This window comes from Oratosquilla oratoria, chromosome 29 (genome assembly GCF_046742065.1).
Source record: "Oratosquilla oratoria isolate Oo_2021 chromosome 29, ASM4674206v1, whole genome shotgun sequence".
NCBI lineage: Eukaryota > Metazoa > Arthropoda > Malacostraca > Stomatopoda > Squillidae > Oratosquilla > Oratosquilla oratoria.
Genome location: NC_134805.1, coordinates 14,498,178 through 14,516,092, shown reverse-complemented (window position 1 = coordinate 14,516,092; position 17,915 = coordinate 14,498,178). Strand labels below are relative to the sequence as shown.

The window sequence follows — 17,915 nt, the reverse complement described above, 5'->3', positions numbered from 1 at the left end:
GATAAGAGGGAGGGACGAGAGTGGAGGGGAGTGGAGTATGTTAGGGATGGAATGGGTGGGAGTGGATTTTATGCCTTTATTTTTTTGGCTTATCTTGGCAACTCCTGGTGGATAAGAGGGAGGGAGGAGGGTGGAGGGGAGTGGAATATATGTATAGGAAATAGAATGGGTGGGAGTGGTTTCTATGCCTTTTTCTTTTTGGCTACCCCCTGTGTAGGGAGAAAAAGCCTTTGGTATATGTATGTATGTATGTATGTATTTTTTGGGGTACCTCCCTTGTAAGGGGGGAAAAGCCTTTGGTATATGTATCTATTTATTTTGCTTATTTTTTCCCCTGTGATAGTGCTCAGCACATTGTGCCTGACTTCTCTACATAATATGAATTGAGGAATAATGCCAATTCTGTACAAAACAAAAATACAATCATTTGTCTATCTACACACCAAGAGGTTTTTCAAAAATGAATCAAGCAAACCCAAAACTCTAGGAAATGCTCATCCAATTTTCATACGCAAATTCACCTTACCTGCAAGATGTGATGTGGGGCATTACGGGCAAGGCAATGCAGAAGCCAATTAACAGCTGGGGAGAAGAGGGGCAAGTAATCAGCCAAACTAAGACCTTGCAATCCAAGCTCAGCTGACACAGTCGGACCTTCAATCTGTAATGTAATCGATGAATCTTCAAGAAATGCATGAGCACATTATTTGTTCTTGTACCCCTTCATTCATGTAACTCAAATTTGAACTTTTTATTAAATCTAATGGTTTTATGCCTTTTTCTTTTTGGCTACCTCCCTTGTAAGGGGAAAAAAGCCTTGGTATATTTATGTAAATATTAGTATTCCCAAGTAAACAGCAATTATAGTTATTCTATCTGATCATGAATTAAGAATACACAAGAAATTGAGAAATAATACATCAATACCTCTTTACTCAAAGTAAGGGATAACACAACCTCCTTGCATTACAATCAATCCACTGCCTAGGCTCTCCCCTGTGGGAGACCTATGGTTCCCCACAAAACTACCCATGGCCACCAGTTCAACCCATACGTTACTCAGTGAAGAGATTTCATGTAGCTATCAGGAAAAATCAAGTGTAGAACAGTGAAGTATTTACCTAGCTGTATTATACAGGAAGGGAGCTATGCTCGTGGTGACCCGTCTGTATTTTTCAGCATCGTTTTTTCTTAAAATCTTGAATAATGTTTGCCAACACTGTTTCTTTATCTAAATTATTTCAGGTATCCAGTATTCTGTGTGGGAAGCTATATATATATTTTTTTTTTCAGATCTCTTCTATAGTTATCCTTTTTGAGTTTCTTTTCATGTCCTCTTGTTTTTTCATTGTCCCATTTTAATAAATCATTCCTATCTAGGATTTCCATTCCTTTCATGATTCTATAGTCAGCAGATCTCCTCTTTCTCTTCTTTGTTCCAGAGTTGGTAATTCCAATTTGGACAATCTTTGTTCGTGTGTTAATTTGGAGAGTATAACATGTTCTGTGTCTTCTGTGCAGTGACAGCATCTGGGGCAATTGATATGTACTGCCAGGCTGTGTTGGTAATGTTTCAATGTAGGGTAGTGATCTGAATGAAAGCATGGCAGTGCAATTCTTGTGTATCTTGGGAGTGATTTCTCTGCTGGGTGGGGGAGTTTGGTAAAGTATAATATTTGGCAGTCATGGATTGCTTGTTTTGTGATCTGAATATATGCATACTTTTGTATGGATATACTGTAGGATACTTGGGGTAGGTCACTATAGATGTTTGAATACAATACTGCTGGGAGGTGCTAAGATATACTGTATGTTTGTATGTACTGTATGTATGGATATACTGTAGGATACTTGGGGTAGATCGCTATAGATGTTTGAATACAATACTGCTGGGAGGTGCTAAGATATACTGTATGTTTGTATGTACTGTATGTATGGATATACTGTAGGATACTTGGGGTAGATCAATATAGATGTTTGAATACAATACTGCTGGGAGGTGCTAAGATATACTGTATGTATGTACTGTATGTATGGATATACTGTAGGATACTTGGGGTAGATCACTATAGATGTTTGAATACAATACTGCTGGGAGGTGCTAAGATATACTGTATGTTTGTATGTACTGTATATATGGATATACTGTAGGATACTTGGGGTAGATCACTATAGATGTTTGAATACAATACTGCTGGGAGGTGCTAAGATATACTGTATGTATGTATGTATGTACTGTATGTATGGATATACTGTAGGATACTTGGGGTAGGTCACTATAGATGTTTGAATACAATACTGCTAGGAGGTGTTAAGATAAGAGGGAAGAGGGAGGGTGGAGGGGTGTGGAGTGTATTCAGGGATGGAATGGGTGGGAATGATTTTATGCCTTTTCCTTTTTGGCTACCTCCCCTGTAAGGGGGAAAAAGCCTTGGTATATGTATATGTATGTACTGCTGGGATTATTTTTATATTGTTTTGATGAGCTGTGCTTGTGTGATGTGATATGATGTGAATGGTGGGTTGGTTTAATGATTCTTGCACAGAACTGAGTGATTCCAGAGCATAACACAAAATGCTCACCTATGGAAATGAACTCACAATAATAACCCAGCACAACAACTACAGAATGGCTGCTAAGATTACTTAAACTTATTAAGACAAACTAGAGAAGTAGTTAACACAAGATAGAATGGAAGCTTCCCTTCAGAAATCATCAGTAACACTGGTCACACCAGACAAACGTGAATCAAAGAATCATCCAACAGCTGATTGGCCAACTCCTTCTGTTAGACAAAAAGCCCTAAAATCATGTGCCTCTATTTTGTTATCCACACGTCCTTCAGTCAACACATCCACACATCAAGAACCTAGCATTGAAAACAAACAAGAATATAAGCATGCAATAATTAGTAGCAATGACATGAAATCAATACATATTTTCCATCAAACACACCTGTTTGAAAGTGAGTATGAAGTCCTCAATAGAATCAACCACATACTGTGACTGTTTTGGAGCCGCCTTCACTCCCACATGGCATATATACATGCGTGCATATGCTGCTACCAAGGGGTTGGCAATGCCCTTCACCATGGCACTTAGTCGAACTAGAGCCTTTTCATGTTCACTGGGAAAAAAATAAAACTGATGTTTAGAGGTAATTTTAAAAATCAAATACACAGACTGATTCTTTACACTTCCACTCCTACAAGTTGGTGATATATCTGTCTGGTATCTTCTCCAGCTAATGCCTGAAGAATGAATGGGTTTTAACATATACAAGATGGGTGTGTTTTGACTCTGTCACTCCGCATATGAGGGGGAAAGGGCTTTTGGTATGAAATATATATCAACTAATCAGAATACAATTATACAATATGGCACTATGTTCAAGGAATTAATCACAAATAAGCTCATAATTGCAAACTTACTTATCATTAACAAACTTGTAGCATGGAAGAATAGCTGCCTCCAGGTACAAACGGGGCAGAAGTTCTCTTATGGATGCAACTTTATATAACCAATTACGTGTAGTTTCTTGTCCATCTTCACTAACCATTGCACTCTTAAAATGCTCTGGGAATGTTGTCACACTACCATTTTGATGCCTAATGAAATCAATAACATGTTGAAAATAATTAATTCATACATAATACACATACATACATATACCAAGGCTTTTTCCCCCTTACAAGGGGGGTAGCCAAAAAGAAAAAGGCATAAAATCATTCCCACCCATTCCATCCCTGTACACACTCCACACCCCTCCACCCTCACACATACATAAATACATGCATCAAAGGAAAGAGGAGAAAGATCAAGAAAGGGAGGATTAAGAAAATGAGGAGGGGGAGGAAGAAGAGCTGGAGAGGGAGGATTAGGATCAGGAAAAAGGAGGGGAGGAGGAGGAGGAGGAGGAGACCCTTCCCATTAACTTCCCTAAAAAATTGTTGGACAGTTGTCTGTGCTGAGTGAGTATAGTTCTTTTGTTACTGGCTGGTTGACGGATACGATCAGTCACCAATGATTGGCTCTATTTCTATGTATAAGAAAGAAAGAAAAAAGAAGAAGAAGAAAAAAAAAAAGTGGTAGGAAATACTGAACACTGACAGACCTTGAACCAAGTCTGGAGACAAAGTGCTAGATGAAGGTGAAAGAACTGATGGGTTTTGGAGATAGGTGGTAGGGAGATGTTTCTCTCTGACATTTATCCTATGGGACCACATCATACAGGTGTGCCCATCACTGGTCCATGTGAAAGATTTACTATGAAAAAATAATAACGAGACAAAAGATGACCAAGAGGTAAAAATCAAAGTATGTGACTAAAGCTCTACATACATACTGTTGCGTATGGGCTTTTTCCCTGAGTCGTGTGTAGATAAGACTTGCCAGGTTGTCTAGGATGTCAGCCACCAACACAAACTTAGTAGGATAGAACTGTGATGGCGAGACATCCCCTAATAACTTGGCACACTGTAAGAAGAAAGGAATATTTGCAGACTTCAGTAAATACATTATTTAAAAAAAATCTGTTTAGGAGTATCCTAACACTTGAGTTTTATCCAAACTAACACAAAGCCATTTCATTCAGCTGGAAGAGACCACTACTTAAATTAATCCATTGAGGAGTGTTGTCATACAGAGGTAATGCCAGGCAATGTCATGTTAGGGTGAGCACATCTGGGTAAATAAGCAAATCAGATGCAAAAAAAATTTTTTTTTTTACACATTATAAAAATGAAAGAAAAACACAAGAATGAATGTGGTAGACGAAAAGGATGGCATTTAACAGACACTGCTAAATGATTCATCTAAAATCAGGAGCAGGCTTCTTGTATCAAATGGGTTTGGACAAAGTTTAAAAACATGAGTCACAGGAGTGAAAAGGGTTGAGAAGCCATGAGAGTGTAGCTTGGATATTTGTTTGTACAAGTCAGGATCACTAACTACTACTATTTGCAGGCATTACACACACATCAAATGTTGGTTCAACAAAAGATGCAGTGAGGCAAAAGACAGAAGGGACAAAGCTTGGAAAAGGTGGAGAAAAGATAAAAAAAAAAACCTAGTAAATGGCAAATTTATATAAACTATAGAAATGAGTATGTTAATGTGAGAAGAGGGGAGAAAAGGAACCATGAAAAGGATATTATAGATAAATGCTAAGATCAACCCAAACTATTCTATCGATATGTGAATGGTAAACTTAAAAACAAACAGGAAATGGTGAAACTACGCCAAGGAAATATAAAATACACAGAAGAATTAGAAATGGCCAAAGTCATGAGCAATCACTTTAAATCTGTCTTCACCAGAAAGTACAAAATTGGGATGAAGATAATAACAAGCAATCTCCCCACATGAGTGAGTTTACAACAACACAAAAAGAAATATCAGAACACCTATCAAAACTTGAATCAGAAAATCATATGGCCTGGATGGTATTGCAAATTGGATTCTAAAGGAATGCAAAGAAGAACTAACAGACAAAATACATAACATAATAGCTCACTCAAAGAAGGAAAGATACCTAAAGATTGGAAAAATGCTAACATTGTACCAATATATAAAGGAGGAAACAAGGAAGAACCCACCAACTATAGGCCAGTATCACTAACAAGCACTATAGCCAAAATTTGTGAGAAAATCATCAAGAATAGATGGGTAAAACATCTGGAAGACAACAACATAATAAACCCAAGACAATTTGGGTTCAGACAAGGAAAATCATGCACCACAAACTTAATATGCTTCTACTCAAGACTAATAGACATAATGCAAGAAAGAAATGGATGGGCTGATTGTGCCTTCCTCGATTTGCAAAAAGCTTTTGACAAAGTACCACACAGAAAATTACTAAAAAAACTGGAACACATAGGAGGAATACAAGGGAACCTACTAAAATGGATGGAGGACTTCCTGACTGGTAGAAAGATGAGAGTAGTGCTCAGAGAAAAATATTCAGATTGGAAACAGGTGATCAGTGGAGTAACGCAAGGATCTGTATTAGTACCAATAATGTTTGCTGTTTAGGTGAATGACATGGGCGAGGATGAGAAATGTTACATGAGCTTTTTTGCAGACAATGTCAAACTGTTAAGGAAAGTAGAAACTGATAAGGACTGTCAAGCACTACAGGAAGACCTGAATAAGGTATGGAACTGGAGTCAGAAATGGGAAGTGGACTTTAATACTAACAAGTGTACCATAATGGAGTTTGGAAAAAGCAAAAACTGAATATCAGGAAATTATACAATTGGAACCAAGGAGGTAAAGAGGGGCAAGATCCAAAAAAGATTTGGGGGTAATTATCACAAACAACTTGTCCTATGACAAACAGATTGACAAAATTGTCGGGGAGGCTTACAACTTGCTAAGATCAATAAAAGTGGCATTTGCATACTTGGACGAAGAAATGATAAAAAAAATATTGGTTATATTGATAAGGCCTAAACTAGAGTATGCAGCAACACTGTGGTCACCCAGTACCAAAAAGAATGTAAAAAAATAGAAAGAATCCAGAGAGCAGCAACAAAAATGGCACCTGCACTTGCAAACCTATCATATGACGAGAGATTGGCTAAACTGGAATTACTGATGCTGCAGCAAAGAAGAGAGGTGACCTACTGACCATCTACAGAATCATGAAAGGCACAGAGATACTCGATAGAGAAGACTTACTAAACTGGGACAAGAGAAACACAAGAGGACATGGAAAGAAAATCAAGAAACATAGTTACAGAAGAGAACTGAAGAAAAACAGTTTTCCACATAGAGTAGTGGACACTTGGAACAAACTGGATAATGAAATAGTATGCGCAAAAACCATTCATGAGTTTGAAAGTAAACTAGACACTGTGAGATACAAAGGCGGGACACCACGAGCATAGCTCCCTTTCCGCAAAATAAAACTAGGTAAATACACACACATGCACACTAAGGCCTGGACTGACAGCGAACACTCAAAATTACTAGAAGACACAAAGAATGAATTAACTGAGACACTGAAATATGGAGAAAACATAGTAATTTTGGGTGGGGGAAAAGAATACTGCCACCAAGTTTCCCACTTGGATCGTAAGAGGCGAGAAGAAAGGGACGGGGAGAGGGACTAGGCATCCTTCTCCCTGTAGCCCCAAGGGGCAGATTCCTAAAAAGAAAAGGAAAGGCATAAGGGGTCCTGGAGGGCCTCGGGCCAGCACCCTAAGGTTTGGGTCTTTTAATGTGCGTGGATGTGGTACAGATGAGAGTAAAAGGGAAGAGATAGGTAGTATGTTTGTGAGAAGAAAGTTGGATGTGTTGGCTTTGAGTGAAACTAAGTTGAAAGGGAAGGGTGAGTGTAAGTTTGGGAGTGTAAGTGGGAGGTTATCAGGAGTGAAGAGAGGGCAAGGGAGGGAAGGGGTGGCTATTCTAGTAAGTGAGGAGATAGGTAAAGGGGTAGTGGAGTGGAAGGAGGTTTCCTCAAGGATAATGTGGATGAAGGTGAAACTGGGAAAGGAGATGTGGGTCTTTGCAAGTGCATATGGGCCGGGCAGTGAGAAGAGCATGGAAGAAAGGGAGGCCTTTTGGATAGATTTAAATGAGTGCATAGAGGGTTTAGGAAGAAATGTCAATGTAATAGTACTGGGAGACCTTAATGCTAGGGTGGGAAATGGTCCAATCGATGGAGTGGTTGGGAAGTGTGGAGTTCCAGGAAAGAATCGTAGTGGAGAGTTGATGGTGGAAATGTGTCTAGAAAGAGAGTTGATGATAGCAAATACAGTGTTTCGGAAGAAAGTCAAGCATAAGTACACATGGGAGAGGGTGGTGGAGGGAAGGGTGGTAGATAGAGCGCTAATGGATTATGTAGTGGTAAATAGGATTATGATAGGAAGAGTTAAGGATGTACATGTGCTAAGGGGAAAGGGTGGGGGAATATCAGATCATTTTTTGGTGGAAGGTAAGCTGAGAGTGGAGGATAGATGGAGAAGGAGGAAAGGGACAAAAGGTAGGGAGGTTCTTAGAGTGAACTCCTTGAATGAAAAGGAAAAGGAGAAGGAGTACGAAAAGAAGCTGAAGGAGGAGTGGGAGGGAGTAAAGGATAGAACAGAGATGGGTGTGGAGGAGGAATGGGGATGGTTCAAGGAGGGAGTCTTAAAGTGTGCAAGGATGGTGTGTGGAACAAGAAGGACAGGGGGAAATAGAAGAAAGGGTAGTGAATGGTGGGATGAGGAAACAAAGAAGGTTGTAGAAGAGAAGAAGCGAGCATTCACAGATTGGTTACAAAAGAGGACAGGGGAGTCATATGAGACATACAAAGAAAAGAAAAGAGAAGTAAAGCAAAAGGTAAAGGAGGCAAAGAGGAGAGCAGATGTGAAATGGGGTAGGAGTATGACAGAAAATTTTGAAAGTAATAAAAAGATGTTTTGGAAAGAAATTAAGAGAGGAAGAGGAGGCGAATCAAGTAGGGAAGAAAAGGTAAAAGGTACAGATGGAGAGATGATAATGGAAGAGATGGCAGTGAGGGGAAGATGGGCAGAATATTTTAGGGAGTTGCTGAATGTGAAGGAGGATAGGGAAGGAAAGATAGCTGCAGTGGGAAATGCGAAGAAAATGAGAGTGATGAGTGAGGAGAATGGAGGAGAAATAAGGAAGGATGAGGTGAAGGCAGTTGTAAAGATGATGAAAGCAGGTAAGGCACCTGGTCTGGATGGATGTCATGCAGAATGTCTGAAAAAGGGAGGTTCAGTGATGGTGGACTGGTTGGTGAGGTTATTTAATGTTTGCTGGAGAGAGGGTAGAGTACCGGAGGACTGGAGTAGTGCCTGTATAGTTCCTCTTTACAAGGGAAAAGGGGACAAGTGTGAATGTAGTAATTTCAGAGGGATTAGCCTGTTGAGTGTAGTAGGGAAGGCTTATGGGAGGATCTTAATTGAGAGGATTAGGAGAGGAACAGAAGGAGTAATTGGTGAGGAACAGTGTGGATTTAGGACGGGTAGAGGTTGTGTAGATCAGATCTTTGTGGTAAGACAGATATGTGAGAAAGCTATAGGAAAGGGGAAGGATGTTTTTTTGGGCTTTTATGGATCTGTAAAAGGCTTATGATAGGGTAGACAGAAAGGCACTGTGGGAGGTTATGCAGATTTATGGGATAGGAGGAAAGCTTTTGGGAGCTGTCAAGAGTTTTTATGAGAGTAGTAGAGCATGTGTTAGGATTAGAAATGGAGAGAGTGAGTGGTTTGAAGTAAAGGTGGGACTTCATCAAGGATGCGTTATGTCGCCCTGGCTGTTCAACTTATACATGGATGGGGTGGTGCGAGAGGTGAATGTTAGGGTAGTGAGTCAGGGATTGGAGATGGTTAAAGAAAATGGAGAAAAGTGGGAGGTGAGCCAGCTGTAGTTTGCGGACGACACTGTGCTTGTGGCAGGGTCAGAGGAGGGATTGAGGAAGCTGGTGGCAGAGTTTGGGAGAGTATGTGATAGAAGAAAGCTAAAGATAAATGTGGGTAAAAGTAAGGTGATGAGATGTACAAGGGGTGAAAGTGGCAGTAGACTGGAAGTGAACATTAAGGGAGAGCGACTGGAGGAAGTGGATAGTTTTAGATACTTGGGTGCAAGTGTAGCAGGAAAAGGTGGAGTGAAGGTGGAGGTAGAATGTAGATTGAGAGAAGCGAGTAAATGCCTTGGTGGTTTAAAGAGTGTAATGAGGAATAGACATTTGGGAATGGATGCGAAGAGGAGACTGTATGAAGGAGTGATTGTGCCAACAGCACTGTATGGGGCAGAAACGTGGAACATAAGAGAAGAAGAGAGAAGGAGTTTGAATGTGTTTGAGATGAGGTGTCTGAGAAGTATGGTGGGGGTTACTAGGCTGGATAGAGTGAGAAATGAGGAGGTGAGGAGGAGAACAGGGGTGAAAAAGGATTTGGGAGATAGGGTTGATGAAAGAATATTAGGATGGTTTGGACACATGGAAAGAATGAGTGAAGAAAGACTAGTAAAAGAGGTATGGAAGGCAGATGTGGAGGGAGTGAACATGAGGGGACGTCCTAGGATGAGGTGGATGGATGGGGTGAAGGGGGGCTTTGGGGAAGAGGGGAATGTCTGTTGAGGAAGGAAGGGAGAGGACGGAAGACAGAGGTGAGTGGAGAATGGTTGTATATAGATTATGTTGTGATTGCATGAGGAGAAATGGGCGGGGGGGTGGGATAGTATGTGTGAGTAAATTTTGACGCAGCCCGAAGGGATTTCTCCCCGACCTCGCCTTATATGCAAAGGGGGACGGAGAGGGGGGGTCGCCGATTAAATGAAGCGGCCTTGCTGTGGATGTACTGTGTCTTGCGACACTGCTTCTGACCCAGGGCGGTGGGCAGGGTGCAGGGATGACCCGTCATCCAGGAGGTGCTCAGATGAGAGGAAGGGTGGGAGGGGTGTGGAGTGTATTTGGGGATGTAATGGGTGGGAGTGTTTTTGTGCCTTTCCCTTTTTGGCTACCTCCCTTGGAAGGGGGAAAAAGCCTTGGTATATGTATGTATGTTAATGGAAAGGAAATAAATTGGGAAGAATTGACAATGGGAGGTGGGGACGAACTCTGGGGAAATGTCCTTCTGGATATGACCAGAGATTACACATTGACGCAATGGGTTAAAGAAAATACCAGATTTAGACAAAACGAAGAACCATCGAGACTAGATTTGATTTACCTCCGAACCAGAAATAGTGGAAGAAATAAATCATAAAACACCAATTGGGAAGAGTAACCACATACTAATAGAGATTAAACTTACGGAACAAAATGTGGTAAGAAGGAATGAGAAACATAGAGAAGGAAGATTGATATACAACAAAATTGATTTTGCAAAACTTTGAAAAAAAAAAAATCAAAATGCCTGTTGGGAAAAATTTGTAAATGATGAAACAAAGACAGAAGAGAAATGGAACATTTTCAAAGAAATATATAAAGAGGGAACAGAGAAATATGTGCCTAAACAGAAACAGAAAAGGGAGTACATAAAGTGCTGGTATAATAAAAAGCGATGCTAAAGATAGAAGAGACAAAGCTTAGAAAAGATGGAAAAGAGACAAAAAAGAGACTAAATGGCAAACATACATTAAACTGAGAAATGAATACATAGACATACGAAGAGAGGAAAATAGAAAATGTAAAAAAGATGCAATAACAAAATGCAAAGGTCAACCTAAACTATTTTACAGATATGTAAATGACAAACTAAAAGACAAACAGGAAATAATAAAACTGCATGAAGGAAATCAAGAATACACAGATGTAGAAATGGCTGAAGTAATTACCAGACACTTTAACCCCTTCCATACGGTGCCGCACACGTAGGCGTCATGAGGAGCAAGTGGATTCGCGACGCTGCCATATCGGCGTCTTGATTATATTTATTGTAGTCGCCCCTGTGTTTTTACATTCTCCCAAATGCGCCCTGAATCCCATTCTCTGTGGTTTTCAAAATTCGCGGGTGAAAGAGAGAACGATCGATAAAAGCGGTGACTATATTTTATGATGCGAATATTATTACGACACGTCATACGGCTGGCATTGGCTGCTGCCCGCGAGATTTAAGTCCCGTACTGAAGTGGTTAAGTCTGTTTTTACAATTGAAAGCTCACAATTGTGGGATGATAGTCCCCAGGAAGGATTCCCTAAAATGAAAGAATTAATGGTGACACAGATAGAAATAAGGGATCAAATAAAGACACTCGATGTCAGAAAGTCACATGGGCCAGACGGAATAGCAAACTGCATATTAAAAGAATGCATAGACAAACTCACAGACAAAATACACAAGATAATTGACTTCTCACTCAAAGAAGGAAAAGTATCATAAGACTGGAAAAATGTAACATTGTCCCAATATATAAGGGAGGAAATAAAGAAAATCCAACAAATTACAGACCAGTATCCCTTACAAGCATACATACATATACCAAGGCTTTTTCCCCTTTACAAGGGAGGTAGCCAAAAAGGAAAAGGCATAAAATCATTCCCACCCATTCCATCCCTGAATACACTCCACACCCCTCCGCCCCCCCTCTTATCTTAGTGATGAAAGAGTTATTAAAAACAATTGTCACTTGGAAAAGAACAAAATATTAAACCCCAACCAATTTGGATTTAGAAGTGGAAGATCATGTACTACAAACTTAATATGCTTTTACTCAAGATTGCTAGACATAATAAAAGAAAGAGATGGTTGGGCAGATTGTGCCTTCCTGGACCTACAAAAGGCTTTTGACAAAGTACCACACAAAAAACTACTATGAAAAATTAAAGTAATAGGTGGAATACAGGGAAAATTATTGGAATGGATGGAAGACTTCTTGGAAGGAAGAAAAATGAGTGATACTTAGAGAAAAGAACTCAAAATGGGTAAACATGATAAGTGGAGTATCCTAAGGCTCTGTGTTGACTCCTATAATGTTTGCTATTTATATAAACGACATGGATGGAGGAATTAAATACTATATAAACTTCTTTGCAGATGATGCAAAACTATTGAAGAGAGTAACAAAGAAGACCGCAAATTTTTTCAGGGAGATCTGGACAAAGTCTAGAATTAGAGTAAAAAGAACGAAGTGAGTTTCAACATTAAAAAATGTAGTATAATGGAATTTGGAAAAAGCAAAAATTGAATATCCAGTCAATACAAAATTGGAACAAAAGAAGTTACAAAAGTAAACTCAGAAAGAGACCTAGGAGTGATAATTTCAAATGACATGACACCAGACAAACATATATACATACATATACCAAGGCTTTTTCCCCCTTACAAGGGAGGTAGCCAAAAAGGAAAAGGCATAAAATCATTCCCACCCATTCCATCCCTAAATACACTCCACACCCCTCCACCCTCCCTCTTATCTTAGCACCTCTTGGATGACGGGTCATCCCTACACCTTGTCCACTGCCCTGGGTCAGAAGCAGTGTCGCAAGACACAGCACATCCACAGCAAGGCTGCTTCATTAAATCAGCAACCCCCCCTCTCCGTCCCTCCATGCACAAAAGGAGAGGACGGGGAGAAATCCCTTTGGGCTGCGTCAAATTTTGCTCACACATACTACCTCATCCCCCATCCCCCCACCCATTCCACCTCATGCATCACATCATCTATATACAACCATTCTCCGTTCACCCCTATCTTCTGTCCTCTCCTGTCCTTCCTCAACAGACTTTCCCCTCTTCCCCAAAGCCCACTTCACCCCATCCATCCACCTCATCCTAGGACGTCCCTCATGTTCACTCCCTCCATATCTGCCTTCCATACCTCTTTTACAAGTCTTTCTTCACTCATTCTTTCCATGTGTCCAAACCATCCTAATACTCTTTCATCAACCCTATCTCCCAACTCCCTTTCCACCCGTTCTCCTCCTCACCTCTTCATTTCTCACTCTATCTAGCCTAGTAACCCCCATCATACTTCTCAGACACCTCATCTCACACACATTCAAACTTCTTCTCTCTTCCTCTCTTATGTTCCATGTTTCTGCCCCATACAGTGCTGTTGGCACAATCACTCCTTCATATCGTCTCCTCTTAGCATCCATTCCCAAATGTCTATTCCTCATTACACACTTCAATCCACCAAGGCATTTACTCGCTTCTCTCAATCTACATTCTACCTCCACCTTCGCTCTACCTTTTCCTGCCACATTTGCACCCAAATATCTAAAACTATCCACTTCCTCCAGTCGCTCTCCCTTTATGCTCTACTGCCACTTTCACCCCTTGTACATCTCATCACCTTACTTTTACCCACATTTATCTTTAGCTTTCTTCTATCACATACTCTCCCAAACTCTGTCACCAACTTTCTCAATCCCTCCTCCGATCCTGCCACAAGCACAATGTCGTCTGCAAACAACAGCTGGCTCACCTCCCACTTTTCTCCATTTTCTTTAACTATCTCCAATCCCCTGCATTTACCTCTCGCACTACCCCATCCATGTATAAGTTGAACAGCCAGGGCGACATAGCGCATCCTTGACGAAGTCCCACCTTTACCTCGAACCACTCACTCTCTCCATTTCTAATCCTGACACAAGCTCTACTACTCTCATAAAAACTCTTGACAGCTCCTAGAAGCTTTCCTCCTATCCCGTATATCTGCATAACCTCCCACAGTGCCTTTCTGTCTACCCTATCGTAAGCCTTTTCCAGATCCATAAAAGCCTAAAAAACATCCTTCCCCTTTCCTATAGCTTTCTCACATATCTGTCTTACCACAAAGATCTGATCTACACAACCTCTACCTGTCCTAAATCCACACTGTTCCTCACCAATTACTCCCTCTGTTCCTCTCCTAATCCTCTCAATCAAGATCCTCCCATAAGCCTTCCCATCTACACTTAACCCCTTCCATACGGTGCCGCATACGTAGGCGGCATGAGGAGCAAGTGGATACGCGAGGCTGCCATATCGGCGTCTTGATTATATTTATTGTAGTTGCCCCTGTGTTTTGACATACTCTCTAAACTGTCTTTAATCACATTTTCTATGGTTATCAAAATTCACGGGTGAAATAGAGAACGATCGATATAAGCAGTGACTATATTTTATGATGCGAGTATTATTACGACACGTCGTATGGCTGGCAGCGGCTGCTGCCCGCGAGATTTAAGGCCCGTACTGAGGAGGTTAACAAGCTAATCCCTCTGAAACTACTACATTCACACTTGTCCCCTTTTCCCTTGTAAAGTGGAACTATACAGGCACTTCTCCGTCCCCCGGCACTCTACCCTCTCTCCAGCAAACATTAAATAACCTCACCAACCAGTCCACCATCACTGAACCTCCCTTTTTCAGACATTCTGCATGGCATCCATCCAGACCAGGTGCCTTACCTGCTTTCATCATCTTAACAACTGTCTTCACTTCATCCTTCCTTATTTCTCCTCCATTTTCCTCACTCATCACTCATTTTCTTAGCATTTCCCACTGCAGCTATCTTTCCCTCCCTATCCTCCTTCACATTTAGCAACTCCTTAAAATATTCTGCCCATCTTTCCCTTGCTGCCTTCTCTTCCATTATCATCTCTCCATCTGCACCTTTTACCTTTTCTTCTCTACTTGATTTGCCTCCTCTTCCTCTCTTAATTTCTTTCCAAAACATCTTTTTATTACTTTCAAAATTTTCTGTCGTACTCTTACCCCATTTCACATCTGCTCTCCTCTTTGCCTCCTTTACTTTTTGCTTTACTTCACTTTTCTTTTCTTTGTACCTCTCATATGACTCCCTCGTCCTATTTTGTAACCAAACTGTGAAAGCTCGCTTCTTCTCTTCTACAACCAGACAAACATGTAAACAAAATAATATGAGAAACCTTCAACTTAATAAGATCAATAAAAGTGGCCTTCGACTACATGGATGAGGAAATGGTGAAGAAAATCCAAGTTACACTGATAAGACCAAAATTAGAGTATGCAGTGTCATTATGGACATCCAGTAAAAAAAGAATCAAAGAGCACTACCAAAGATGGCACCAACACTCAGTATGTTGACATATGAACAAAGATTGGACAAACTAAACTTATCAACTCTGGAGCAAAGAAGAGAAAGGCGATTTGATAACCATCTATAGAATTATGAAAGGGATGAAAATCCTTGACAGGGATGATCTACTTAAATGGGACAGAAGAAATACAAGGGGACACAAGAAGAAACTTAAGAAGGACAGTTACAGAGGAGATCTGAAAAAGAATAGCTTTCCACATAGAGTGATAGATAAATGGAATAAATTGAAAGAGAAAACAGTGAGTGCTAAAACTATACACAACTTTAAGAAAGAATTGGATGCAGAAAGATACAACTGCGGGTCCCTACGAGCATAGCTCTTCTCCCACAAAATACAACTAGGTAGGTAAATACACACACACAAGAAACGAATGGATGGGCTGATTGTGCTTTCCTAGATTTACAAAATGCATTTGATAAAGTAAAACAAAAAAGTTACTAAGAAAACTCGAAATAATAGGTGTACAAGGAAAGTTATTGTAATGGTTGGAAGATTTCTTGAATGGGAGAAAAATGAGGATGGTCCTTCGAGACAAAAACTCTGGGAAGAAATGATAAGCGGAGTCCCACAAGGTTCTATATTAGCTCCGAAAAAGGATCTAGGGGTAATTATTAACCCCTTCCATACGGTGCCGCACACGTAGGCGTCATGAGGAGCAAGTGGATTCGCGACGCTGCCATATCGGCGTCTTGATTATATTTATTGTAGTCGCCCCTGTGTTTTTACATTCTCCCAAATGCGCCCTGAATCCCATTCTCTGTGGGTTTTTAAAATTCGCGGGTGAAAGAGAGAACGATCGATATAAGCGGCGACTATATTTTATGATGCGAATATTATTTCGTTACGTCGTACGGCTGGCATTGGCTGCTGCCCGCGAGATTTAAGTCCCGTATTGAAGTGGTTAACAAAGACATGTCACCAGACAAGCATATTAACAAAATAGTCGGAGAAACCTACAATTTTACTAAGATCAATAAAGGTGGCCTTTAACTACTTGGATGAGGCAATGGTAAAGAAAATATTAATTAATCACACTGATAAGACCAAGATTGGAATATGCTGCAACACTTATGGAAACCCAGCACAAAAAAGAATATAAAGAAAGTAGAAAGAGTGAACATGAGGGGACATCCTAGGATGAGATGGATGGATGAAGTGAAAGGGGCTTTGGGGACGAGGGGAATGTCTGTTGAGGGAGGACGGGAGAGGACAGAAGACAGGGGTGAATGGAGAATGGTTGTATATGGATGATGTTGTGATGTATGAGGTGGAATGGGTGGGGGGATGGGGGGTGAGGTAGTGTGTGTGAGCAAAATTTGACACAGCCCAAAGGGATTTCTCCCCGTCTTCTCCTTTTATGCATTGGGGGACGGAGAAGGGGGGTCGCCGATTTAATGAAGCGGCCTTGTTGTGGATGTGCTGTGACTTGTGACACTGCCTCTAACCCAGGGCAGTGGACAGGGTGCAGGGAAAACCCATCATCCAGGAGGTGCTAAGATAAGAGGGAGGGTGGAGGAGAGTGGAGCGTATTCAGGGATGGAATGGGTAGGAATGATTTTATGCCTTTTTCTTTTTAGCTACCTTCCTTGTAAGGGGGAAAAAAAGTTAGTATATGTATGTATATAAAAGTAAATAAATAAAATAAATGAGTAAAACATAGAATAATAATAATGTATTGATAGAAAATAAAATCAATAAAAATACATACATACATATTCCAAAGGCTTTTTCCCCCTTACAAGGGAGGTAGCCAAAAAGAAAAAGGTATAGAAACCACTCCCACCCATTCCATTCCCACACATTCCATTCCCCTCCACCCTCCTTATCTTGGTACCTCCTGGATGAAAGTTCACCCCTGCATCTTGTCCACTGCCCTGGGTCAGAGGCAGTGTCGCAAGATGCAGCACATCATCAGCAAGGCTGCTTCATTAAATCAGCAACGCCCCCTCTCCGTCCCCCCCAAGCATAAAAGGAGAAGACAGGGAGAAATCCCTTCAGGCTGTGTCAAGTTTTTCTCACACATACTACCTCACCTCCCATTCCCCCACCCATTCCATTTCATGGATCACAACATCATCCATATACAACCATTTTCCATTCACCCCTGTCTTCTGGCCTCTCCCATCCTTCCTCCATAGACATCCCTCTTTCCCAAAGCCCCTTTCAACTCATCCATCCATCTCATCCTAGGTCACCCCCTAATATTCACTCCCTTCACATCTGCCTTCCATACCTCTTTTACTAGTCTTTCTTCACTCATTCTTTCCATGTGTCCAAACCATCCTAATACTCTTTCATCCACCCTATATCCCAACTCCCTTACCACCCCTATTCTCCTCACCTCCTCATTTCTCACTCTATCCAGCCTAGTATCCACTATCATACTTCTGA

At 40.9% G+C, this 17,915-nt stretch overlaps 2 protein-coding genes across 6 annotated transcripts in view; one reads left to right on the top strand and one right to left on the bottom strand.

Moving 5' to 3' along the window:
* The window catches only part of LOC143040607 (VPS35 endosomal protein-sorting factor-like), a 74,728-nt gene that overhangs the window by 25,292 nt on the left and 31,521 nt on the right, over positions 1 to 17,915 (bottom strand). For all 5 annotated transcript variants that reach the window (XM_076211738.1, XM_076211739.1, XM_076211740.1 and 2 more), the window contains 4 exons: positions 4,347 to 4,477; positions 3,433 to 3,609; positions 2,957 to 3,128; positions 527 to 661 (listed from right to left, as the gene is read on the bottom strand). In XM_076211738.1, the coding sequence (XP_076067853.1) occupies positions 527 to 661; positions 2,957 to 3,128; positions 3,433 to 3,609; positions 4,347 to 4,477 (615 nt within the window). The remainder of the gene's footprint in view (positions 1 to 526; positions 662 to 2,956; positions 3,129 to 3,432; positions 3,610 to 4,346; positions 4,478 to 17,915) is intronic.
* The window catches only part of LOC143040612 (uncharacterized), a 65,095-nt gene that overhangs the window by 26,955 nt on the left and 20,225 nt on the right, over positions 1 to 17,915 (top strand). The window lies entirely within an intron of this gene.